The sequence below is a fragment of the Dermacentor albipictus genome, chromosome 1 (genome assembly GCF_038994185.2).
Source record: "Dermacentor albipictus isolate Rhodes 1998 colony chromosome 1, USDA_Dalb.pri_finalv2, whole genome shotgun sequence".
NCBI lineage: Eukaryota > Metazoa > Arthropoda > Arachnida > Ixodida > Ixodidae > Dermacentor > Dermacentor albipictus.
Window position 1 is genome coordinate 456,479,691 of NC_091821.1, and position 27,828 is coordinate 456,507,518.

General features: G+C 47.0%; 1 protein-coding gene across 1 annotated transcript; it reads left to right on the forward strand.

Moving 5' to 3' along the window:
* Positions 1-1,354: 1,354 nt before the first annotated feature.
* LOC139059330 (carbohydrate sulfotransferase 1-like) lies at positions 1,355-26,195 on the forward strand. The gene is made up of 4 exons (XM_070537584.1): positions 1,355-1,476; positions 16,655-16,752; positions 17,085-17,163; positions 25,468-26,195. The coding sequence occupies exons 1-4, from the start codon at positions 1,411-1,413 to the stop codon at positions 25,966-25,968; spliced, it is 744 nt and encodes a 247-aa protein (XP_070393685.1). The 5' UTR covers positions 1,355-1,410; the 3' UTR covers positions 25,969-26,195.
* The last annotated feature ends 1,633 nt before the right edge of the window (positions 26,196-27,828 follow it).

Consider the following 27,828-nt stretch of genomic DNA (forward strand, 5'->3'; position numbering starts at 1 on the left):
GTCTCAGCAAACACTTTCAAAATTTTTTAAAGGTTGCCTTTGGCAGATAGCACAGTTCTAGCTCATGAGCTGGTCTACTCGAAAAGACTTTGTGCACGTTATTTGCACAAAAATCTGAAATGCATAGTCGACCATTTAGCAAAAAATCACTAATGAAATTTTTAACTAACTACCTTAGCCCCCCATTGCATTTTCCAAATTGCAAACTGGGAGTTCCCAAGGCGGATCCACTTGGAACGAGTTCTCCGGATGATATCAGATTCGAGATAATTCCCGAACTTTGCGCAGAAATGCACTGGCTGTCCACTTGCATTATTCATTCAAGCAAAAAACTAAATGGAACGCCAATGGATTTCGACACAATATTCGGGAATACATATCTCAAAAATGGTTTCATCCCGAGAATTCATTCTAAATGGATCCGCCTTACGAACTCCACGGCTAGTATTTGTAAATTATAATATCAGTCTTAAGCTAGTTAGCTAAAAGATAGTGAATTTTTGATAATTACTGCCTTATTGATTTCATTTTTTTCTGCAAGTAGTGTCTGCCACATTAATAGACCACCTCATGAAGTACAATAGTGCTATCTGCCACAGGCAACCGTTAATAACATTTGAATGTGTTGGCTTAAACACCCTGTTTACTTGTACATTTCCTAGTGTGATTTATGACCTTGATTTTGGAACGTCTTTTTGTGGAGTTGAGAGAGAGAAAGTGAAATCAAGCACAGGAAATGCAGGGAGGTCAACCAGAAGAGCATCCGGTTTGCTACCCTACACTCGGGTTGGGAGGAATGGGAATAGAAAGAGAAAAAAGGGAGAGACAAAGCGCTGAGTGCCTGTGGGGAGGAACAATAAAGGGTCTCTTAAGCAGGTGCACTTCAAGTATTGCTGTAGTGCATTGATCACTATTCGAGCCAGTGGCGGGTGTGGCCACAGTCCGGGTATCTTTGACTCGGTGAACGGTCTTCAGTCCAGTGCGTGTAAGGTTGCCCGCAGAGAGAGGTGTACATTGAAGCGAGGGCACGTGCACAATAGCTGTTCGATGGTTTCCTAGCACCGACCGGAGTCGCACATCGGGCTCTCGGCTATTTCCAAACGAAAGGAGTATGCGTTCGTGAAAGCCACTCCCAAGACACGCGGCACAGCGCGGAGCTGAGAAATTAAAACGCTCCTTCATGAAGCGTAGCTATGGCGAAAAAGACGACGTAGAGAAATGAAATACCCAGCTGTTTGGCATGCCTCGTGACATTCAGTAGATTTTACCCTTCTCCTGACATTAACTCAAGCTTAAGAGAACGAGACGGTTATATGTGTACGTCAATTCTCGGACGAGTTGGAACATCTGGACATCCTGATTAAACATCGCATTCAACAGCGCCTGGTACACGTAGGAAGTTTGCCCTCGATGAGACAGGGCTTTCTAGACGAGACCGAAAAGTCATCTTTGTCTGATGGAAGTTCTCTACACTGGGTAAGTGGTTACTTCTTCCGCTATATTAATATAACTGGGGTGCGTAGGGAGCCATTTAGAATGGAGTCTGCGCTAAATGGCGCGTATGCCTTAGCATTCCTGGTCGGAAGCGTACGTTACCACGTGAGGGTTATTGCCAAGCTTTAAGGCCATTAAAACGACATGAATCTCTGTCGCTTCCGCGAAATCTCATATTTAGTTCAACCTAAGCGCTAGTATTAAACGGCCCTCCCAAAACAAAGCCCGACTAGACAACGCTGTCATTCGTCAGACAAATTTATTCCCATGAGCACAATTGGGTTTGATTTGGAGAAACAGATTTCGAGCAATAGGCAATGGTCAAAGGGCGGCTGTGCGGTTGCCCAATTTTGTAGCTCCCTTGCTGGTGCTGCTAGGTGGAGCACTTCCATTTCGCACCGGCGCTTCAAAGAGCGGCTGCAACATCATGATGCCGAGACATGGATGATTTTCGGAGTGCGCAGGCGTATCCAGCCAAGCGACACAGGAGAAGCAGAACCATCGGGTCAAAGTCGCGCTCGGCGGCACTTTGAAGACCTTCATTTATGCGATCAAGGCTGACGACATGCACAGATCGGTGCCAGGATAGTTCCTCCCTAAGGGCAACGCCAGCCGCATGGTCGACTGAGCGGGAGAGGACACGACGGCACTAACAGCGACGGCGAGATCAAGAACCAGTTGATGACCATGTGGATACTGCCGGCCAATTGGGAAGCAATGTACAGAGAGTGAAGGCAAGAAAACTGAAGGGTTCTACGTACATAATTTCTGAAGGCTACTCGTCATCCACTCGGCGTGCCAGCAAGCAACCATTTGACTTCGCATGAATACAGGGCGAACCTTTCAAGTGGTTTCCAGAAAGTTTAGCGTTGGAACATCGACGCACTTGTACGATCACGCTTCTCTTAAAGTTCTTCCTTGTCAACCGTGCCTACAGGCACTTGCCCGTGCAGAAAGCACACTAACTCTGTGTGTTTTCTTCATACTATTATGTGGAGCGTTTTCCCGAGGCTTGGTTCTTTGCCTAACCTCACTGACACTACCGAGAGCAGAATAACTGCAGTGACCGAAACATGCTTACATTCTTTCCTTAACAACCCTTAACTAATTTCTTGTGTACCAAGATTCGATATTTACTGGCACGCCCGCGTTAACAAGAAGGGTGGGCAGATTACAAATGCAGCACACGACAGCTTACGTTATCATGAACTTGTCAACAAAGACGATCTAGAAGTCATATTCATCTGTTCACTAGCCTTCCAGCTATACCATATAATAGGCACGTGTTATGGGCCTCCAGAGGTGGCTGTTGTTTACCAACTATTCATATGATGCGCTCCATCCTGTGCTCGTGTATAACACGGTCGCGTAGCGTAAAGCTTGAAGTGCATGGCACGTTTCGCTCATGAAAAAACGGCCTGCGGCGAACGCGCGAATCCAGGCGCTAGGGCATGCTTGAGCACTGCGGGCACGACGCGCCTTGCATGCCGGTGGCGCCGTGCTTGCCGTGTCTTCGGCCGTGCTTTTCCGCCAAGATGCACGGAGGGCAACACTATCTGGTGTTGTTTAGGGAAGTAAAGCATGATGTATAGCGTGACATAGCATTTGCGCTGCACTCTGATTGGTGGACGTGGCCGCGGCAACGCGACTCGGCGCGTTCTTTTCGGCCACGCGGTTTCCGTGGGCGTGTTCGACGAAATGACTCCCGCGTCCCGTCACCACGCGTCAATCGCGCTAGAAATTGCACCATGCGGATCCAGCTTTAATCTTGCTCGGTAAATTCAACCTTCCCTCAATAAGCATTACAGATCGTCTCCTCACAGCGTTTAATTATACAGTCGAAAGTGGTCCTGAATAACACGTGCTTCAAGTTAAACTCGTCTCACCTTATCACGCAGTCTACAGGCGAATGCGTCCATGCAACTATCACATTAGACCTCGCGCCCACAACTCGGCATGACAACCATGTATCGCGCGGCTACGCGATTTCCGCGTGCGCATTCAGGTGTAACCGCATGGCGCGATATCTGGAGCGAGTGTCACGCGGCTGAAAGGCTGCGAGTAGTTTTGACGAACGCGTCCACGAAAATCGCGCTCCGGCATGCACGTCCTTCCGCCGCCCGGAAATCGCGCTAAAAATTGCGGCATGCTTTTCTGTTGTTACTCTTCCTCGGCGATTTCAGCATTCCTTCGACAACGTCTAACCATTGTTTCCTCCCAGCGTTTAACTATACCTTTATAAGGGATCCTTATTAACATGTGCATCAAGTTTAACCCATCTCAGCTTGTCACGTAGCCTACGACCCAACGCGTGCATTCATCTATCACATTAGACCTCGTGCCCACAAGTCATCATGACAACATTCCGCCGTTGACGCGTCTACCTATAGCTCCGGTGAACACTCAGTAGATCATGATAGTTGTCTTTCTGAACTACTACACCGTAGTAAAGTTTTAACATAATGGTGACTACGAAAGCATTACCATATAATCAAGTCAAATTTGTGCATTGCTTTCGAAGAAGCTTGACCGCGATAGATCAACACGGAGCGCTCTTTGTTTAAAGATAAATTTAGAGGATTAACAGACGCACACGTATCCATCATCACCGTTACAAAACTACCTGCAGCGCCATGGTTTACCATCACTTAAAAGCTAAGAAAAACAACATGAGAAGACAATTTTGCTTAGGAAAGCAATCACCATACATTCCGCATGGAGTAGGTTCCACAACATTGAAAAGGAATTTATGCCTCTTGGCGCCAAGACTGAATCCACCTTCTATTCACCCACACTAAAGACTATGCTACAAATATAAAGCTTATAAATTCTGGCAAATTATCAATCCTAGACCTTTTCTACTGATATCTCTCGGTGATGATCTGACCTTTCCTGCACGCAGCGAGGACGTCGCTGAACCATTAAGTTCGACTTTTTCATCTGTATTTATTCAGGAATCTGTCAGCATTCTCCGAAATTATCCCCCACTCTGAAGACTATGATAACCCTGATATCGCATTTGAAGCTAAAGGCGTAATAAAGATAATTGAGTATCTGAAGCTAACATTGGCTAGAATCAACTCCACCAATGTAGAAATACTAAAGCACAGCAAAACGCTGTTGTATATTGTTTTACATACCATTTTTCAAAAGCCCTTCGCGACTGCCATTGTGTATTACGAATGGAATGTTGGCAAAGCCATTCCTGTGCAGAAATGGAGCCCCACGTCATAGCGCAAAACCTACTTCCTTGTGTACATTCCCAATGTTAGTTCTATAGTAACGGAACACATTATTTATTCTCATGTCATGAAGTTTTTACTATCTGTAATCTTTTTTACCCCAGACAACAACCACGAAAAAAGATAATCTTTTACGTGCCGAAAACAACAAATTTATTATGAAGCACGTATGTGGGGGGCTTCGGAATAATTTGGGCCGCTTCCGGTTTTTTATTTACCGCGCATCTAAGTCTAAGCACACGTGTTTTCCCATGTTGTCCCCATCGAAATGCGGCCGCCGCGGTCAGGATTGAATCCCGCGACCTGTTGCTTAGCAGCCCAACACCCCAGCTAAACACGCGTTCCTTACCCATCTAGCCTAATTCAGTAGTAATCGTAGGGTCCAGGCTTCATATCAATACGGTACCCGTCGACGCACTCATTTGAGTGCGTCCACGGGTACGGTACTCATTTTTATGTGACTTCCTTACTAATCGACATTTGTTGTGAGCCAACAACGATGCAGCTCGTAATACTCTGGTTGTCCCAGGCGTGTCCCAAAACACGGTTACGGGACCCTTACTTCTTGTAATTTATAGCAATGATCTTCAAGATTACATATTCGTTGATTCGCCGAAGGCTTAAGTTTTACCCAAAGCATCAATATCAAAAACGATACCACAGTGGTGCAAAGGGATCTTCGTCTCATCGAACACTTGTGTGACAGATGGTTGAAATCCCGTAACACAAAGGAAACTGCGCTTATTTATTTACGCCATCGGCCACCTTATTCCGCATCATGCTGTACCAATTGCAGTTGACGAATATCCTCCTTGCCCTCATATAAATATCTCGGCGTGTGCTTCTCTTATGATCGGACGTGGAGGTCACGCATTTTCAACATTACGAATGTTGCTAATTGCACACTTGCTTATTTGCACGATAACTTGCGTCACATCCCATCCTCAGAAAAATATACTTACTTACCAAACGCTCCCATGGTCGAAGCTCTATTACGCCTGTGTGATTTGGAACCCCAACCAAATCAACCTTACAAACATGTTGGAATCAGCCCAATATTGCGCTGCATAGCTGTTATTAAGGCGAACGCCTTAAGTGACTCATCCTATGTCAGGTGTCCGGTGCTATAAAATGAATGACCACCTGGCGTTGCAACACCAAAATTTATAGAAACCAAAAATGATGGTAATCGAACCCATGGTCATTCGTGGGAGTCGAACCCACGATCTTTGGTGTTACCTAGGGAAAAGGTAATTAAGGTACTAGAACCCACGACCATTGGTGGGAGTCGAACCCACAACTTTGGTGATCATTTAGGCCAAGTTATTTAGGCACTTCAACCCACGGCCCTTATAGCCCACAAGCTTTCGTGGCAATTTAGGCAAAGGGAATCCAGCCCACGACCATTGGTGGGAGTGTATGCGACAACATTTGGTGTTAAGGCGAAGTTAACTAAAGCTCTTAAACCCATGACCTTAGGTGGGAGTCGAACCCGCGATCTTTGGTGACAATTTAGGCATAGTTAATTAAGGCACTCGAACCAACGACCTTTGGTGGGAGTCGCACCCACGACATTTTGTGTTGATTACGGCGAAGACATCTAAGACACTTGGACCCGTGACTATTGGTGGGGCTCGCAACCGTGACTGTTGGTATTAAGGCGATGTTCACCAAGGTACTACAACACACGACCATTGGTGAGGGTGTGACCCTCGACCTTTAATATTAATTGAGGCAAGGTAAATAAAGCACTCGGACCCACATCCATGGTCGCGCGTCCAACTCATCACATTTGGTGTTGGCTGATATGGCTACGGCTGCACGCCGTTCGCATGGAGCGGACGCGTCTTTCTGGTGTTCTGCAAAAGTTTCATCTTATATGGGCTCATTTGGTGTTAGACCGTCCATTTTTGGCAAGGACATTCCAAACGCTGATCGACACACGTGGAGCAGGGCCTCCAACCATTCGAGGGTGTAGAAATCGATTTATTCACCACTAATTGCATGGCCGAGCTAAGAGGCCTTCTCGGCGGCTCCACCACGTCGGCGAAAAAAGGCGACGCCAGCGGGCACTAAATTTCAAGACGACATCACGGTGGAAGCGACATGTCTGCATTTGCGCCTGAGAACAAGCTAAGACCATTTCATGTGTACTTATCTTTAGCAGTATACGCAGCCGGATCAGCGCTGAGCTAACCTAGCATGACTTCGAGGAAGGCGGCAATAGCGAGGCGACGCTTGGGCTTTATTCATCATTGCAATGGCCCTGCAAGAGAAGAGTAGTCATTGTGGCGTCTCACGGTGACGAGACGATAATGGGATTGTAGGATGTTTTTAAATGGCTTATATGCACGGTATCGCGATTGGTACACCGTAAGTCGTCGAAATGTGTCGAGGGCTGTGCAACAGTTTACCGGAAGTTTATCGCCGACCTTGCCATAGCGGCTCGGTAAATAGACAGAAGCTTAGTCGAACGACCTGAAACGTATGGCGGAATTTTACAAGCAAACGAAGGAGCCAGTACGGAATTTTGTAATGCTCTAGCTATTCTTACGTCAGTACCGCTGGGGGCCTTGGCCGTAAGGGTCAATGTCAATGCGGTGGAAAATATGTGAAGGGCAAGGTAGTGGCCGAGCGTGCCGGTCTTGCCTCAGGGAGTCAATTTCTGTTGACGGCATGAGGTACAAGCACGGGTGTACTTGCGATCGCAGCCGTACACGCCGCGCTAGTAAAAGTTATGCCGTAGATTTGCGCCGGTAATTCCTAAGCACAGCTGTGTGGTCACTCCATGGTTCTGCATGAAAAGCAGCTCACATGTCAGAGCGCATGAGATGGGTAATTACGGAAAAACCACTTGCGGCCAAAGGTTCATACTTCGACAGCGAGATAGCACTGCAGTCGGGCAGAAATTGAAGAGGAAATATCCACGGATCCCTCCGCATCTGTGAACGCATAGAGCATACGCTGAGCGCTTAGGCAGCGGCTTATTGGTTAGAGAGACACTGATTCAGGTGAGAGAGCAGAGCGAAAACGGCATCTGCGTGAGAATGATTGCATCCAGATCTGCACTCGACTTAGATGCCGTACTTTTGCGCTCGACTTTATCAGCGGCCAAGGCAGCGCGAGGGTTTTTTCATTGAAGACAGCGAGCAAGGACTGTGGCGGTCGGTGATGACATTAAACGACGGTAACGAGACGACCATAAATGTAGGCTCAGCAATTCACAAATGCCCAGAGGATGATCAAGCAATATTTCTCGATTTTTCAGCTGTTCTTCTGGTCCATTGTGAGGTTCTGAATTTCATAGGTGATACCCTACATGTCATGGCCCAATTTTCACGGCGAAAGCACAGCGACAAGGCCTACGCCAGTGGCATTCATGTATATCCGTAGGTGTCCTCGTATACTATTGCCGGTGTACTTGAGATGTCTGGCACTGACGTAGTGCCTGGATTATTGCATTACACTCAGGAGAATAGACGGATATTTCGGTGGTCGTGGTGAAAAACTCTGACGAAGCCGTAATAATGGTAGCGGACTTGTGGAAAAAGCAACGAAATTAGCGTAAAAGATAATGAAACGCCACAGGAGTCTCAGTGATATTATTTTGGAGAATTAATCTATTGCTCGAATTATCGCAGGTTGGGGAATATACCGCCTCTGGACACAACTTCTCACATCTCAGGAACGCTTGGACCCTCTCCATGCTTACGCTATAATAAAGAATACAGTTGCCAAAGAACGTCAAAACTGGTGAACCATTAGATCCCTTCTAACAATTGTAGTAACAAGAGTAACAATTAGGATGGTGGCCGGCCTTTAGAATGTGTCTTTTGACAAGCTTAATGTAATTTTGAACATCCTTCAGGCCAGTAAAATCAAAACGTGAAGGGGTGTAATGTAGGTGACAAGCCTGACTAGATGGCACTCTGTGGTTTTGAAATACCGAGTCGCTTGCTGTGGCTGGCGGTTGGAAGTGCAATAATCTCCAGCGGCGTTTTATCGCCCTGTGCGTACAATTAGTGCACCCTTAATGTACAAACCTCACTAGTAACGCGATGTTTCACATCGTTCTGCAATAAATTTGTAGTGCTCTATGCATCAGGAGTAGCAACATAGGCGGTTCCTGTGCATTTGTTTCAGCTATATTTCGCTGTTTCTTCTTAGTGTCTACCACCAACGTGAATACGGCCTCTCTTCTCCGCCAAAATTTGTCTGTTTTGGCCACAACCAGAGTTTGTAGCAAAGCCTCTTCGTAGGGTAAATACATTTATTGTGGCGTAAGCAGGTACTAGCAATTCGTCCCTATCCTGTACTCATACTCCTCTTTCTTGTCGTACTTCAAGCAAATCGTTACCGAGATGAGGTTCGTTTTTTATAAACTTTCTTTGTTGCCGCCATCAAGAACCACACATTTCTTCCCTGTGGACCCCCCAATTTTTGATGCCATAAGCCATGCAAAAGCTTCCTGAGCAAATGCGACTTAGTCGTCGTAGTCGTCAATATCTGTTGCAGCGGCATGGACAAACTAGATTTAATCTGGCGCCTTTCCTAGAAGTAAATTCTGCTTCCAATACCACCAGATCGCGTACTTTTTCAAAGAAGTTTGAAAGGACTGTGGGGGTGAACACTTCCTGAAGATATGGTTCCGCTTTTGTTTTTGTAAACAGTCTTCAATGTTTTTTTCGATGCGCATAATCGGAGATGCTTGTTTATTTGACACGTATCATTCCACAACTGTTTTTCTTTTTTGTTTTCAGTGATGTTGTCATTCCTTCAATTCTCAAGCCAAGTTGAACTTTGGCACTGATAAGAACTCCTTCGTGGTTCAAGGTACTGCACATTTGCTCATGTGACAACGCCAGCTCGTTCACGTTCTCTACTTCAATGCGAGGTCTCAGTAAAATGCCTATGCTTTAGAGCGACCGCCTCTGTCAGCCAACAAGCTTACCGAGAGGTTGACTTCTGAAGGATGTCAGTGATTTCGGATATAGGCTTCGTCGCTTTTTTACAAAGTAAGCTCTGTCTCTCTGCGATGGTTTAAATTACTGAATTTCGTGGCCAGTAATTGGTTAAAAGTCTCCGAGTCGCACACATGACAAAGTACAATTTCTGCTGAATTGAATATCGCTTCTCTAAACCAGGGACCACAGAGTAATTGTGTCACACAAAGCAAATAACTTGTTGGTGCCTGTGCATCCACTATGGAAAATTTCCTGTTCTTATTCAACTTTCTTTGGTTCCGAGACGACGGAAGATTAATGTGGCGGATGGAGAAGTGAAGTCCGCTCAGTTCTTTCACTTCGCAATCCATTTTTTCTTAATTGGTGGTAACCTATTGGTACGGAAATATTTTATATTTGCAACTCATTAGTATGTACAAGGTTAGAACAGCCACATGCAGGCGCGACAAATGGATGGCACTGACATGCCTCTGGCCACTTCGTCGCTGTTGTCGTCTCACCGACAGTAGCAGCCCCTTCACTGTGTCGTCGCACAACCGCGTCCCTCCGGGCGAGAGTGCCGACTTGGCTCTTGTTATGACAGGAGAGACAGGCCCGTCACGTACGGCTTGAGACCCACAACCTGCACGAGAGCAGAGCACGGCCGCGTAGAAGGCACTGGCTCGTCGACTGGCTCAATTTCCTATGCAACCTCGGTGATTCGACGTAACACGCTGTCAGAATTGTCGTATCGGGATCACAACTTTTCGCAGAGACCGATATGGTGGGACTGAGACCACAGTAGCACGAGGGAATCTGGGGAGTTACAAACGCCTGTGTGAAAATGGTCATACGCGGCTTCTTGAGAAACCTGGGACACTGTGAGTCGTTGATGACCGATCTGGCGAGCTTTACCGCTGTACACTATGGCATTCCGAACGTACGCAGGGGATTAGCGTAGAGAAGCGGGAAGTAAAATATCAAGAGGCGTAGGAGGTTTGCGTCCACAGATGTTATAAAATAGTGAGTAGCCACTGCTACCATGATTGGACAATTTGTAGGCGAAGGTAACGTACCGCAATGTAACGTCCCAATCGCGGTAATCAGCGGAAACGTACACTTAAAGCATATCGGTGAGTGTTTCGTTCAGGCACCCTGTGAGTCCACTAGTTTGGGGTGATAACAGGTTGTGAGCTTGTGGCAGGCAGAGCATGAACGAAGGATGTCCGCGACGAGGCGAGACACAAAGTATCAGCTTTGATCGGCCAGGAGCTGTCGAGGAGCACCATGATGTTAGACGATATGATAATGAAGAATGTCGGCGACATGCGTAGCGCAGCTTGTTGGCAAGAGACGGGTAATGGCCCATCGCACAGGGTACTCGGTCGAGACGGTGACGCACTTCTTCCCTGATGTGGAACTTGCAACAGGGATGTCTGCAGATGTCGTTTTTTTTTCAAAATCAACACATAGCGGCGCGATGGCTGTGAGAGAGCCTGAACCACTCCGAGGGCTGTCGAAGGCTAACACCGAAATATCGCATTCCTGCAATAACGACACGGTGGCAGCCGTGATACCAGCAGGTAGCACATGGGTATATAGTGCAAAGTTGAAAAGAGGCAGGCAGGCTTTGCTTTCGCGTACGGCTACCACAGTGTGCGGGAAGACGACACAATGCGTCAGGACCAAGTCGAGAACAGGGGAAACAGAGTATTCACCATCGCGGTCCGGAGTAGAGGGACTTAACGGGACGTACGTTGCGCCTTGTGGTGGCAGATTGAGGAACTCTACCGAACATAAGCGGCTGGGAGCGTCGGATATTACGTGGGCGTCAAGAGGGAGTTCCAGTTGAAGAATACCTTCCTAGAAGTATGTAAGGCTGCGAGCTCTAGTGAACATCTAGGCCGAGGACCAGGTCATGAGGGCACTGCGCAAGCACGGAAATCAAAAGAGTTGTCTGAGGACCAGCAATATATACTCGGGTGGAATACATCGGCGGTCTTATAGGACGGTGAAGGGGTAAATCCGCAGTGTTGAATGGAGGCATAGGAAGCCTGTGGATCAGATCAAGGAGGAAAGCGTCGAATGTTGCCTTCAGAACGGCGTCAAGATCCAGTGCTCTAGTTGTAAGGCGACGACCGGCGACTGTTGCATTGACGGGCAATGTTCCCGACGCGAGAGCAGTTGAAACACATGAATGGGTCGCCTGCGGTCCTCCAGTCAGCCGCGTTTTGTAGCGCGGAGGGCGGACCTGGTTGTAAGTGGGATTGGCAGAAGTACCTTCGGGTGAACGGTTAGACCATGCTTCAAATTATAAACCCATCTTTGCAAACTCGTCGCGGACGACTGCTTGTACGAGAGACACGGTCGGAAGGTCCGCTGATTGATCGTCTCGAAGAACAGCCGTATGAACTATTGCTTCTTGTTAGCGACGGCCAATGTGAGTGACATCTTCCGACGTTGTTGTAGACTTCGTAGAGACTGGGTCGTCCTCGCATGATGATGTGGCGGTGGGGTCGGCAGCCGACGGAAATGGCGGGTGATGCGGCAACACTTCGCTTGTTCAAAGCGTTGGCATTACTTAACTATGGCGTCGATCCTCGCACACTCCTTGAGGTGAACTAGATAAAACGCGTCGTGGGCTATTCCCTTCAAGCTGCGCGAAAACTTGTAAGATTTATACTTGTACATTGACGGCTCCGTCCTGACGAAGAGTTCTACTGGAGCTGTCAGGTTTCCATCAAAAGGTGCCACTATCAAGTTTAAAACATCTCGCTCGACAACGTTGATGGCAGGAGAACTCGCAGCGCTCCAATCTCACTACACTTTATTGATAATGAACCAAGACTGAAATAGTCAATATTTCTGTGACTCATGCGCCATCCAACATTTCTGCGGTCCGCATGAACAGTTAGTATTTGAAATCACATAGGCCATACATCACCTAAGAAACTGCATCAAATAAGTTTCCAGTAGCCACCAATTCACTGTGGCATATCTCGCAATGAATGCGCCAATCAAACTGCTCGTTCAGGTATTGTAGGAGACAACGGCGTATTGTACCCGCTGGCTAGGACAGATTCTGCAAGGATGCTCTGCCTACTTGCACACCAAAGCATAACATCAGAGTGGAATGAACCACATTTTATGCAAGTCTGTTTATACATCGGGGATTCACACTTAAGAATGTATGGTGCAGCACAAAACGGGGTAGGCGACATACGAAAAGTGAGGACAAGGGCTTGGTGCCAAATGAAGTTTTATTGGCTGATCTCCTCAGGGTGGGCAGACACCCCACTGATGCCCCGCTCGAAGTAAGGCTAGAAGGACAGAACATCCCGGAACAAAATATGGTTAGAGTCCTCGGCATATGGCTGCAAGGAAGCCGGAAATGCAGTCACACAGTCTGCCTGCTAAACAAAGCAGCAAGACAGGTGGGCCGAATGATTAGCAGAGTGGCACACAAGAGATATGGCATGAAAGAGGAAGACACACTCAGGTTGATCAACAGCCTGATAGTAAGCCGGGTCACATACTCACTGCCGTACCACGCACTCACCAAAACCGAAAAAGAGCAAGTGGAGACCATCCTCCGGAAAGCGTATAAAACAGCTCTCCACCTCCCAAGGAACACATCCAACGACAAACTCAAGCAACTTGGAATCAGCAACAGTTTTGAAGAACTAAGGGAACGCCAGCTCAAGGCACAAGTACGAAGACTCAGCAATACAACAACGGGAAGGGCGCTCCTGACAAAGCTAGGTCGGGAAGTAGAAAAACCACAAAGTAGGAGGGCCACAATACCAGACCCACTAAGAAAGAAACTACGCATACAAGCTAACCCTCGCAACATGGACCCTAACCTCCATGCGAGTAGGCGACAGGCTAGGGCAGAGTATTACGAAAAGAAGATGGGACAGCGGGACAATACAGTACATACCGATGCGTTCCTACACTCACAAGCATACAAAAACAACGCGGCAGCGGTAGTTGTAAATAATCAAAGAGAATTATTCACAGGACTCACGGCCGAGGTGGCTAACATAACCGAGGCAGAGGAAATTGCTGTCGCGCTTGCAGCGGAAGAAGGTTATAGATCAGGAATATCCCTCAATATTCTTACAGATTCACAAGAGGCGTGTCGGAGCTATATAACAGGCAGAATTAGTAACACGGCGCTCAAGATCCTCAGCAGAGTTCCAATCACTGAGGAACAACCCACACATAACATTATCTGGATACCAAGCCACGCAGGGATCAGGGGCAACGAAGGGGCAGACAGCCTAGCTCGAGGGATGACCAGCCGAGCAGGAACGTCAACTGCCCCAGAGGGGACACAATCAACTGCGGGAAGAGCTATTCAGAGCTATTAAACCTCTATAGGGGGCTAAGATATCAATATCCCCACGACATAAAGCATTAACAAACGAGGAGGCCGCAGGATGGCGGAGACTGCAAACGGGCTCCTTACCCAACTTACACATACTAAGCAGGATGTTCCCCACGCAGTATAGTGCAACCTGTCCGTGGTGTGGAGCTAAACTAACATTATACCACATTACATGGGAGTGCTCAAGAAACCAGGCATTCCACAAACACAAAACACCAAGTGCGGAGCAATGGGAGAGCTGCCTCGCCAGCCGCGGAGGCTCAAGGAGCTCTAATAGCACACGCGTGCGAGGCGGCCCGGCTCAGTGGAGCCCTGGACTAGGGGCCCATCCATGGCTGAAGAGGACCCAAGCTTCAAGAATGAAGACTTCGGCCTCGACCCGCTAAAACCTTAAAAAATTCAATAAAGTTTTCCATTCCATTCCATTTATTGCCTGATACAATGTCTTCTATAGAAAACACAGAGCAAGAACGACATGAAAATACATATGTAAAATAATTAAAGAAACATTAAACGTTAAAAAAATCTGTATAATGATGCCATCACCGGTGAGCAGGTTGATGTGCGTGTAGTGTTTCCTGCCCCACAGAACCTTTGTTCAGCATCCAAAGGAGGCACCCCTATCAAGAAACAAAAAAAACAGTGTGAAGTCAAGTGCCGCAACCGTTACGTGGATTCTGTGCAGGGGGTCGCATACAGAATCCTATTGAACTGCTGCGCCTGCTACGTAGGTCACACAGGCAGGTGTCTGAACGATCGTCTGCGTGAGGATGCAAATAATGGTATGAGTGGAAAGGAAGGTTGTTAGCCCTGCATTACAGCGCATGCGAACTTACCCCTCTGTTTGGAAACACAAAAGTAACCGTCACACACAGGACCGATCGAACGTGCATTTTCGTTGAATCGGCTAGCATGGCACGTAAAGTATTGCCATGCATAAATAGGCCATTCCTGGCCTTATTAAGAAGGTAGTTCACATTCTTATGCAAGGGCAGAGAGAACAGTGAAGGTGATGACACCTTTTACTGTTTCGTTTTCTATTTTTTTATATTTATTATTTGTTTTCCTTTGTTTTTTCTATGTAACACCTTGTATCAGACAATAAAATTTCTTTTGGCAGTAGGCGCTTCGCCTCGTTTTTCCTGTGTCTTCTGTGCCGCGTTGCACTGTGCCTTACAGTCTAAGTTCGAAAACCAACTAGCCCAAATCATCACCTTTCCAACCTTGAGCCTCTGACTTCCACCGAAACTTCACCCGGAGAGAGACGACCCTTTTGTGTAGGCCATGGTTGGGCGTCGCGTTTACCACTGCCTACGCGTTGCGCATAAGGGTGGCCGACACTGGAGCGTGTGTTCATTGTCAGTGCGCAGCGTACAGGTTGCAGAGACAATCGCTTTCATTCGAGCTGAACTAGTTGGACGACCAGCCTCTGTTGCAAAAGGAATTTTGAAACATCAACGCGACTTAGCATTACATCAGAAGGTCACGTAATCAGTACTGCGCCTCTTGACACGCCTTTGTGAACGCCTGTGACTGGAACGCCTTTTCTGTTGCCTGTATTTCTATTCTATTTCCTCTTTTTTATTTCTCGATCTTTCTTTTTCTTCTCGCTTTTTGTCGTCTTTACAACTGCTATATTCCCCACTGCAGTGCATTGCAGCAAACCAAAAACTCGGATTTCATTAACCTCATCGCCTTTCCTTTCTCTCTCTATCTCTCTTGTCAGATTCGGTCATTTTTTTTTGTCAGCTTTTCGAACAAGGCCCAGCACGACCTACATGAAAGAAACGTACGATTCCGTGGTCGTCTGCACGCGGGATCCCAACTAATTTTTAGCGGCCTGCCGAGGACCAAATTGTCTGGCGAACAACTCACGCATCTTCGCCTTGAAAGCGTCCAAGCTTGTAACATCTTCATGCGGCTGGGGCCAAACGCGTGCCATTGTTTTTAGGCAGAATATCACGTTGGCTAATGGCAGTCTGTGGTCCCCAGCTACAGTGTTGGCTTACGCGCTCGTGCATGCGGATCCGGTCTTCTACATCTAAACCGTCCGTGCCAGAAAATGTTCCCGTCTCTTGTTAAAAAAAGTATCACATGTGTCTGTGGCTGCTGTGCCAGCGTCACTACGTAGTTCATCGCAGAGCGACGAAGACGGAAAGGACACGCAGGTACAGGCATACCCCTTACTTCTACCGAAAAAGTTGTTACGAACAGAGCGTGTATTCAAATATTACTGCTATATGCAAGGATACAGCATCCACAAGGAGTGGTGTTAGAAGCAAGGCCCTCGCATGCCTCTGGCCAATTCACCACTGCCTCTGGCCAATTTTCTGCTGTCGCCGTCGTTGGACTGACGGTAGTAGTCCCTTCGCTGCATCATGGAAATTTATAATAAAGAAAAATCTGTGACTGCTTGCAACGTAAGGATGAGTAGTGGTGATCACATAGGCCGGCTCGGACGATGTCTTGTCTACTTCATTACAGTTTTGGAAACAGGACACTAGCGACAACTTCAGAAGTACACGCACACGAAGGTGAATGTAAGCCCCAGTGCCTGATGAATGACTGTTTTTTTGTTGTTGCAGAGCCTCAATGCGGTGGAAAACATGCTTTGCTTTACTATTAGCCAGCTTATTCCTCCTGAGCTGCAGCCTATTATATACATGGAGAGCTTTGCAGCTACGTAAGTAATACGAGAACTCGGTATATTATCACTTTGTGGCGAAAACACAGCCCGATGGGTATGTTCTCATGATTAGAGTCGAAAACCAATCTACCCGCTTAAAATTGATTCGATTTCGTAAGTCATATATCCTATCGGCTCTTTGCTAACTCACGTCTATCATATAGTCATAGAAACAATGATGCGGTGAAAAGAGCCTAAGCTACGGTAAGCACAATGTCTAGAAACAAATGTAGTTGAGAATGAAAATGTCATATATATCAGGTCTCTGCATTCGCATCTTCCTTTTGTTTTGCGTGAGAATGTAAGACTTGCTTTCTTTTTTTTAGCAGATTTGCCACAAAGAAGTTTCCGCACGGAAGGTGTACATACAACAGAAGCTCCCGCTGTGGTCAACGAACACAATATGGCGTCAGTAAATACCAGTGAATCTTCTTTAGAAAGTCTGCTCCCCGCGGCGTTTAAGGCGGCGCTCGAAAGATATCCCGTCGTCCCCGCAGCGGATGTGAAAATAGTCTTGATCGTCGCCTATTACCGGTCTGGATCATCCTTTGTTGGCGAATTGCTGTCTTCAGCGCCGCGGACATTTTTCCACTTTGAGCCTCTTATCCCGTTCACTGTCAGCGGCAGCATACGACCAGGAAGACAGAGCCACGCTTTCCGTCTGATAGACGAGCTTGCCAGGTGCCGCTTTGAGCCGCTCTACACAGTGTGGCTGGAGAACACCCCTTACTACAAGTACAACCACTTCCTGGCCGATCTCTGCCAAGGTGGAGAGTCTTGTTCTTCCCCAGGTCACCTCTCTGCTCTCTGTTCAAGAGCCGAAACGCAAGTTTTCAAGTTCACAAGACTGCGCGTCAGTCAGGTCAGAGTTTTCACATACCAGACATTTATTTATTTGTTTATTTACTCATTCATTTACGTATACAGTAATGCCAGCCTTCGTCAACCCTGGGCTGAATGGGCAATACAAGTGAAATTATGCCATCAAAATATTTAGCACACAAAAGCATGAACAATCATGATGTCATCGTTATTATCATCGGCCACCTATTCATGTCAACTGCAGAACTAAGACCTCTCCTAGTGATCCACAGTTATCCCAGTCTTGCAATAGCTGATTACAAGTTATGCAAACAAATTTTCTAGTTTCATCACCCCACCTGGTTCTGCAACTCTAATAGACCACCGTACAGCTAACAGGGAACCTTACCTTCAGTAGGCCTGCCTTGCGCTATTTTTGCTCCTATTTCCAATTATGGGAGGGAGATCGATTAAAACTCTTGAAGAAGATCGAAGCAATCTCTGAAGGAGCAGTTGTAACTTTTTGCATCAAGAACACGAGCTCGTGTCTCGCACCAAAATGATGGCAGTGCCCACAGATTCCCATCGTCCTTTCTGCTACAATTTCCTGGCGGCTAAAATGAGCCTTTCTGGCGACTTAAGGTAATTACATGGTGAGAGGATCGGGGTACGTCTTTTGGCGGCTGATGTGAACCGCCTCGCCACCACGACAGCGTTTGTCCGACGATGAGGTCACCGGTTCGACCACATAGTTCACAGGCGCTGTAAGCTCAATGAATTGGAACGGAGCCAGATATTTCGGAGGAAGCTTTAGAGTGTGTTCTACAGAGTAGAATGTCAGCCGAAGCCAGAAAATATAATACACGGTGAAGGTCTCTGCAAGCTGAGCGTGGTCACGGCATCTTTTTGGATGCCTTCGGTATGGGTCGCGAATGAGTGAGCTAGTTGACAGCAATATTCTGCTTGTTGAGAATTATCTGAAAAGCGTAAATCTACGGACGTCCGGCTGATACCGAACTACGGTGTCGAAAGTAGAGGATGTTTCACGTCCATCGAAAAACAGAAAACTGTGAGAAACACGTGGTGTTCTGAGTGGCGGTGTAATACGCGTACGCGACAAAACGGAAGATTGCTTCCCAATTGAAATGGTCGGATGCGTCGTACAGTGTGAGCCAGTCACAGAGAATGCGCTTCAACCGATCCGTTAGACAATTAGTCTATGGGTTATACACCGCTAAGGATGCAGTCAGTAGAGTCGCACGCTGCTAGTCGCGCATTAATAGCGTCAGAGGGGAGGACATGGCCTATCTTTGTGAGTGGTTCTCCGACCGGAGGAGTGGACTGGCGATAGACGACCTCCTATGGTCTATCACCAGTCCACTCCTCCAGTCGAATCCACCACGCCTTCCCGGCCGGGCTGCTCAGCAGCTGCCGTGGTGACTTTCTACCTTTCTCCCTCCTTCTATCTACTTCACTCCCATTTGCAACCCCCTTGCTGGTGCTGAGCCATGCTCCCGCAAGGTTTGCAGAAGACAGTGCCAGCCTTTACCCTTTTACCTACAAGGACCACTTATCTCGCGGTGGGCGGCGTAGTTGCATCACAGGCCGTAGTTGACTTCGCGACTAGTGGTAAAATGATGTGCAGCAGTTTCAGTGTATCTTTCAGGTGCTTTATTGTGAAAAGGATGGCTTGCTGCGAAAAGCCGTATGGTATTCCCAATGACATTGTTATGAAGCTTTATTCTAGCTTCTCCTGCATACTGGCAGACTTATGTTCGGTACCCCAAAACATTCATATCCACGCATTTATATCCATGCTAGAGCTATAGTACTATGTCCGCGCAACCTTGAGCGATCGGAAAGCGCATTTTCCCCTATTGGCCGGCGGAAAAGGGAGGCTTCGTTCCGGCCGCGAAGCTCCCCACATCTCAGTAAGGTGCCTGGTGGTGGTCTCGTGCTGACGATGCCCTATCGGTGAGCGCAAATTTCCCCCCTCATCTTTTAAGAGGTTCAATACTTACAAGCATTTGTCTCGCAAACCATATTTATTTCAAGGGAATTTTCCATGTGTCAATAATTTCTCTCGCCGTATTCGAGTGCTGATTGCCGTGTTATAGTTTGTTCACGAAGCTTTCCCCACGAGTCTAAATAACTTAAGGCAGTTGGTCGTGTGCGTATCATGGCCACGCACACTTATATCGCCTTCCGTTTCTCCACCACGGGTGCGCTTTAAAACCACGGCGCGGCAATATTGCTTTCCTTTCCTTCATTCTTCCCCGCCCTTAAACTGGCTCTCTTCACTAATACACGCAGAGACAAAGCAACAACGCGCGCATGCGATCCCATAGATGAGATGAATACATATATATATATATATATATATATATATATATATATATATATATATATATATATATATATATATATATATATAGAAAGTTATCAGTCATAGCTCTCGTAGTATAGCCTTCTGGGCCGTTTGCTTGCTTCTTTTTTGTTCTTTCGAAAGTAGTCCAATTAGGGTTATTATAATTACACGAAGGTATTCCGCCCTCGTCAGCAGCAGTCGTTGAGATAGCTATTCTGGCGGCTAGCTTCCCACGCTATGCGTGCCGCCCTCGCACCAGTTTAAGCTTTTCCTAGACGCTAGAGCTATACTACTATGTCCTCGCAACGTTGAGCGATCGGAAAGCGCGTTTTCCCCTCTTGGCCGGCGGAGAAGGGAGGCTTCGTTCCGGCCGCGAAGCTCCCCACATCTCAGTAAGGTGCCTTGTGGTGGTCTCCTGCTGACGATGCCCTCTCGGTGAGCGCAAATTTCCCTCCTCATCTTGCCCCCCCCCCCCCCATTTTCCCAAGAAATTATGCCTTCCAACCACTCGGACTGTCGAATGTCGCCGACAACATCAGTCCCTTTCCACGTAAGTATTAGGCTCGGAGCAGGAGCTATGGCGCTTGAAAGTAACCTAGGGCCTTTCCGGGCAACATCCAAGGGTCATGAGTTCAAATCACCTATCATGTTCCTTTTCCCCCTTTTTTTTCTTTTTTTCTTTCTTTTTAATGTATTTTCCTTATTTTATGACTCTACGGGAACCCTCCTTAAAAAGTTATATACATCCTCAACTAATTATGGCGACACATGTGCAAGTCATAAATACCAGGTTCTCTAGCCGAGTGCAATCCGTGCAGTATAACGGAGCTCAGATTGGTCAACCTTGACTGATGAAATAGTGCACCACTGTAGGTTAGATGAGGCGTACAACTCCTGCGGGACCCGCCGCGGTTGCTCAGTGGCTATGGTGTTAGACTGCTGAGCACGAGGGCGCGGGATCGGATCCCGACCACGGCGGCCGCATTTCGATGGGGGCGAAATGCGAAAACACCCGTGTACTTAGAATTAGGTACACGTTAAAGAACCCCAGGTGGTCGAAATTTCCGGAGTCCCCCACTACGGCGTGCCTCATAATCAGAAAGTGGTTTTGTCACGTAAAACCCCATAATTTTATTTTTTAATTTAACTACTGTGGGGACGGTAGAGTATCCGTCTCCCGGGCAAGAGGACCGTGGTGCAAATCCCGGTGCCACGCAATTCTCCACCGGAAAATACAAAAAACGTGTGTTGAGAAAATTGCACTAACAGGCCTGGAGTGCGGCCTCATCCCGGCGACCAGAACCGGTAACGCACTCACTCACCAGAGCAGGATTGGCCACCCTGGTGCAGTACTTGGCCACAACCTCCCATATGAATACAACAATCAAACCCCGGACCTCAGTCCCCAGCAGCCGCGAAGCAACTGACCACGGCGGCGGTCAGACCTGTGACGCTGCAGAGGGTGCTAAGAATACCTGGCTCCGGACAGGCCGCCATTGGAATCTGAACCTGGCAACGTTTAACGTTAGAACGTTATCTAGTGAGGCGAGTCTAGCAGTGTTATTGGAGGAATTAGAGGGTAGTAAATGGGATATAATAGGGCTAAGTGAGGTTAGGAGGACAAAAAAAGCATATACAGTGCTAAAAAGCGGGCACGTACTGTGCTACCAGGGCATAGCGGAGAGACGAGAACTAGGAGTCGGATTCCTGATTAATAAGGAATAGCTGGTAACATACAGGAATTCTATAGCATTAACGAGAGGGTGGCAGGTCTTGTTGTGAGACTCAATAAGAGGTACAAATTGAAGGTGGTACAAGTCTATGCCCCTACATGCAGTCATGATGACCAGGAAGTCGAAAGCTTTTCTGAAGACGTGGAATCGGCGATGGGTAAAGTCAAAACAAAATACACTGTACTGATGGGCGACTTCAATGCCAGGGTAGGCAAGAAGCAGGCTGGGAACAAGTCAGTGGGGGAATATGGCATAGGCTCTAGGAATAGCAGAGGAGAGTTATTAGAACAGTTTGCAGAACAGAATCATGTGCGGATAATGAATACCTTTTTCCGCAAGCGGGTTAGTCGAAAGTGGACATGGAGGAGCCCGAATGGTGAGACTAGAAATGAAATCTACTTCATACTCTGCGCGAACCCTGGCATCATACAAGATGCAGACGTGCTCGGCAAGGTACGCTGCAGTGACCATAGGATGGTAAGAACTCGAATTAGCCTAGACTTGAGGAGGGAACGGAAGAAACTGGTACACAAGAAGCCAATCAATGAGTTAGCGGTAAGAGGGAAACTAGAGGAATTCCGGATCAAGGTACAGAACAGGTATTCGGCTTTAACTCAGGAAGAGGACATTAGTATTGAAGCAATGAACGACAATCTCATTGGCATCATTAAGGAGTGCGCACTAGAAGTCGGTGGTAACGCCGTTAGACAGGAAACCAGTAAGCTATCGCAGGAGACAAAAGATCTGATCAAGAAACTCCAATGTATGAAAGCCTCTAACCCTACAGCTAGAATAGAACGGGCAGAACTTTCTAAGTAAATCAACAAGCGTAAGCCAGCGGACATCAAGAACTACAATATGGATAGAACTGAACAGGCTCTCAGGAATAGAGGAAGCCTAAAAACAGTGATGAAGAAACTAGGAATAGGCAAGAATCAGATGTATGCGTTGAGAGACAAAGCCGGCCATATCGTTACTAATATGGATGAGATAGTTCAAGTGGCTGAGGAGTTCTACAGAGATTTATACAGCACCAGTGGCACCCACGACGATCGTGGAAGAGAGAATAGCCTAGAGGAATTCTAAATCCCGCAGGTAAGGCCAGAAGAAGTAAAGAAAGCCTTAGGAGCTATGCAAAGGGGGAAGGCAGCTGGGGAGGATCAGGTAACAGCAGATTTGTTGAAGGATGGTGGTCAGATTGTTCTAGAGAAACTGGCCACCCTGTATACGCAATGCCTCATAACCTCGAGCGTACCGGAATCTTGGAAGAACGCTAACATAATCCTAATCCATAAGAAAGGGGACGCCAAAGACTTGAAAAATTATTGACCGATCAGCTTACTGTCCATTGCCTACAAAGTATTTACTAAGGTAATCGCAAATAGAATCAGGAACACCTTAGACTTCTGTCAACCAAAGGACCAGGCAGGATTCCGTAAGGGCTACTCAACCATATTCACACTATCAATCAGGTGATAGAAAAATGTGCAGAATATAACCAACCCTTATATATAGCTTTCATTGATTACGACAAAGCGTTTGATTGAGTCGAAAGCTCAGCAGTCATGGAGGCATTACGGAATCAGGGTGTAGATGAGCCATATGTAAAAATACTGGAAGATATCTATAGCGGCTCGAAAGCCACCGTAGTCTTCCACAAAGAAAGCAACAAAATCCCTATAAAGAAAGGCGTCAGACAAGGAGATACGAACTCTTCAATGCTATTCACCGCATGTTTACATGAGGTATTCAGAGATCTGGAGTGGGAAGAATGGGGGATAAAAGTTGATGGAGAATACCTTAGCAACTTGCGATTCGCTGATGATATTGCCTTGCTTAGCAACTCAGGAGACCAATTGCAATGCATGCTAACTGACCTGGAGAGGCAAAGCAGAATGGTGGGTCTTAAAATTAATCTGCAGAAAACTAAAGTAATGTTTAACAGTCTCGGAAGAGAACAGCAGTTTACGATAGGTAGCGAGGCTCTGGAAGTGGTAAGGGAATAAATCTACTTAGGGCAGGTAGTGACCACGTATCCGGATCATGAGACTGAAATAACCAGAAGAATAAGAATGGGCTGGGGTGCGTTTGGCAGGCTTTCTCAAATCATGAACAGCAGGTTGCCACTATCCCTGAAAAGGAAAGTGTATAACAGCTGTGTGTTACCAGTACTCACATATGGGGCAGAAACCTGGAGGCTTACGAAAAGGGTTCTGCTGAAATTGAGGACAACGCAACGAGCTATGGAAAGAAGAATGATCGGTGTAACGTTAAGGGATAAGAAAAGAGCAGATTGGGTAAGGCGACAAACGCGGGTAAATGACATCTTAGTTGAAATCAAGAAAAAGAAATGGGCATGGGCCGGACATGTAATGAGGAGGGAAGATAACCGATGGTCATTAAGGGTTACGGACTGGATTCCAAGGGAAGGGAAGCGTAGCAGGGGGCGGCAGAAAGTTAGGTGGGCGGATGACATTAAGACGTTTGCAGGGACAACATGGCCACAATTAGTACATGACCGCAGTAGTTGGAGAAGTATGGGAGAGGCCTTTGCCCTGCAGTGGGCGTAACTAGGCTGATGATGATGATTTCAATATCTAATTGTGTTAGTATTCTCTCCCGTAGGAAACTACATACATATTCTAGGTGTGTCGAAAGATGAAAAACACGCTTGATGTCTCTACCATATGTGCATATATTCCTTTTGCATGAAGGATTGCAGCTTGTTCGCCAAACGTTTTGAAAGCGTACCAAAACCGATGCCAGCTGGGGGGTCCAAAGTATTTGGTGGCTATTGCAAGTCTTAATGTTTCCGTTAAAGCGCTACATTTTCCTGGAAGTTCCGTGGAGCTGAACCAGAATTGTGTTGAAAACTGCTTGTTTAAACCATAAATGTGCACAAACCCTGGCATGGCGCCGCCGCTGGAAATTCAAGAAAGATGAAGCAGTGATTCTGTCACATCAAATTGGGCGCGTTAGGTTAGCAGGCACCTAACTAAAAAGTTGCGCACTCGAATGCACTCGGGGACGCCTGTGGATCGTAGCTTCACGAAGATATTAAACGACTGCGCCCGGCAACACCAACGCGTCATCTGACCAGTGTTATGATGCTTGCGCATGCGCTATCGCGTTTATCGTCCTTTGTGAAGATGGCACCGCTTGCAACCTGCCGCAATGCTCGACCGACGATATGGAGCACGATGAATTTCATGCGGAGCGACAGAGGCCGCAACAGCGGTTCACGTTTATGATGCAGTCCGTTCGCAATGCTACCAGAGATACCGCACAACGCGGATTAGTTCTGCTCCGCGGTATGACGACTGTAGGAATTCATTTCACACTGTAGTAGGACGAAAATTATAATGATTCGAGGCGTACAGAATTACGCACTAAACAAAATGTCTGGCCAACCAGTCGCGAGGAAAAACTATTAGATTGTGCGTCAACGAGTCGTACAACCGGAGATCACGCAGGCATTTGCACGAAACGCCACTGCGAATGAGAAACCAAGAGAGCGCGTGCGACGCGACAATTGCGCATTGAAGGGGTGAAAGTGAGTGGAGGGCGGAAACACGTCACCATGCCGGAAGCCGCAGCACGCGCGAGCTCGCGCTCACGATCTCCCAAGCTTGAGCGGTTAGTGCGCGCTCCCTCATCGTGCACAGGAAGTCGCTTTCGGCCGTTAAGTGCGTTAAGTTTACTTAGAGTGCACTCTGCCGACCAGAGTGTGCTCGGCCTTTTTAACCTGAGGCGTCCATTGGGAAAGCTACGTTTGTTCACGTATAGCTTACGTAACTTTATTTGTCGCAGGTGGGATCTTGGATTGAGCGAAACCCGGACATTGCGCAGTCTGTTCGCGTGGTCCACCTGGTGCGAGACCCGCGCGCCATCTACTCTTCTAGAAGAGGTCTTCGCTGGTGCACGAACTACAAGCCGTGCGACAGCGCGGCCGCCTTGTGCGACCAGATGCGATCAGACTTGGATGCATTCGGGGAGCTCGCCCGTCGACTGCAGATAAACAGAACCTACCAGATACGTTTCGAAGACCTCGCCGCAGACCCCCTGAACGAGACGATGCGCGTGTTCGGTAGCCTAGGTCTAATCTATGCACCATCCGTTTCGAAATACATTGAAACCCACACGGCAGCAGCTGCAGCAGCGGAAATAAGGAACCGTTTCTCGACGAAGAGAAACTCGAGAGCGGTTGCGCACATGTGGAAACTGAAGTTGTCAATGCGAAAGATACGGGAAATAGAAACGACGTGCAGTGATGTTCTTCAAAGGCTTGGTTACAAGAGCGTGAAGAAATGAGCGAAACGTGCAAAAGCATAGCGAAACAGCGCTGATTTCGCCACCCCAAACTTTTCACACATTCGCCACGCTCTGCTTGAAATACCAACGAATGTGTATTCTAATAATTCAACCACAATGTGCAAGCCTAAACTGTGACTACGTCCTCTAGCTAGTGGTGATGGCGTCAGTGTAAGAGTGATCAAAGTGCTAAGTGAACAATGTCTCTTCGCAGTATAATAAAGGTCTAAGAGGCTATGCTTTGATCTGTAACGCGTTCGACGTACACTCCAGGGACTCGACAGCCATCGACACGCTAAGGTAAGTATTACATCAGTACAGATAAACCAGTTCTTTATCCTAACGATAAAAAAGCTCACATCCACGCTCTTGTTCTTGCTCACAGGCTACGCGGTTAAGTGAACACTAGCAGCAAAAAGATCTGAGCAATAATTTTGATAATTAACTAATATTTGCTACCTAACTTGTTTTTTGCTAACTTAGGGCGCCTGCTCTAATTAAAAGTAGAAGCCGAGGATAATTAACGTAATGTCTGCTGAGCAGAAATCTTTAGGCTAGCACTACTTTCGACATATGCGACTTTAATATGTCTTGTTATAAAACCGGCGTCCGATTTCACAGTTTCATAAAAGTTTGCCTCTAATATTTCGGGAGGATCATAACTGATACTTCGAGGCATTCTTGATGATATTTTGGATTAAAATATCCCGAAAGTTCTTGTATTTCTTTTGAGCCCAGGTGGGCTTTACTATTCACTCCTTCTCGGCTTTAATTTCGCCCTTACATGTGCCCTAAGGTTAGTTAATAGAAGTTCTATGATTAGCACACTCAGTCATGAGAGAAAATTGCCTCAAGGTACTTCTTATTGCTAATGACCCTTAACCACGTAGTGCGTCTGCAAAAATAGCTAGGGCCTATGCATGGTAATGTTGTGCAAGAAAATGTCCTTTATAAGAAGAAACGCCTGACGTAAGCGGCCAGCGTGACGTAGGGCTGGCTGGGAGAATATTCGGCACCTGTAGCAACAGCGGCACCAACTGTCGAGTTAGTTTGCGTAAGTGCTATGGGCTCAATAAGTATGTTTTCACATTGTAATAAAGAGTGGTGTGTGTCTGTGTGTGTGTGTCTGTGTATGTGCGTGCGCGCGTGCGTGCGTTTGTGTGCGTGCATGTCTGTGTGCGTGCGCGCGTGTGTGTGTGTGTGTGTGTGTTTTAAGCTTTGGTTCTCGTTACTTGTCGATGGAGGGCGGTTAACAGTGAGGCCTTGTACTCTCGACGGCACATCACTCGGTGTATCTCGCCGTACTAATTCCTGGTATCGCGTTTTTATTTTTTTCTTTCTTTTTCCGAATGTCGTTGCTGTTACCTGGCTCTGGCCTTGCCAACTATCGCATTATAAACCGTGTGGACGTGCAAACTATCTCGGTTAGCTTGGATGCAAGAAGAGGAATAGCCTCGAAGGGGCAAGAAATTCTAAATAAAATGTATATCTTGATGTAAACTTTATAATACTGCATTGGGAAAAAAAATTGGCTGTAATTGAGAAATAGTACGGACTCGATAAACCAGAAGACGAAGTGATTTTGCGAATTAACTGGAAGCTGTACATTGGAAACGGTGAGCGGAGTTGTTGCTGAGCAATATCGGGCTGACAACTATTTGTTATCACAAGCTTCGGGAAATGACAATATATGGGCAGCTGCATTTCATTTGAAAGGGTGTGAAACTCATTTTGGAAATAATCAGTCTCCAAGGGCACTCCACCTACTAGCTTTTCGAAAAATCTGAGGGGATTTCTAAAATTGTATAAGTTCCCAGTTGTTATTCTTGCGTGAGCCTCTCCATTAACTTTGGCATCTGC

Excerpts from the sequence above, each read along its gene's own strand:
- LOC139059330 (XM_070537584.1), top strand. The coding sequence starts at position 1,411 with ATGAGACAGGGCTTTCTAGACGAGACCGAAAAGTCATCTTTGTCTGAT. Across the intron at positions 1,477-16,654 it reads ATGGAAGTTCTCTACACTGG|AGCCTCAATGCGGTGGAAAA; the intron begins GTAAGTGGTTAC and ends TTGTTGTTGCAG. Across the intron at positions 16,753-17,084 it reads ATGGAGAGCTTTGCAGCTAC|ATTTGCCACAAAGAAGTTTC; the intron begins GTAAGTAATACG and ends TTTTTTTAGCAG.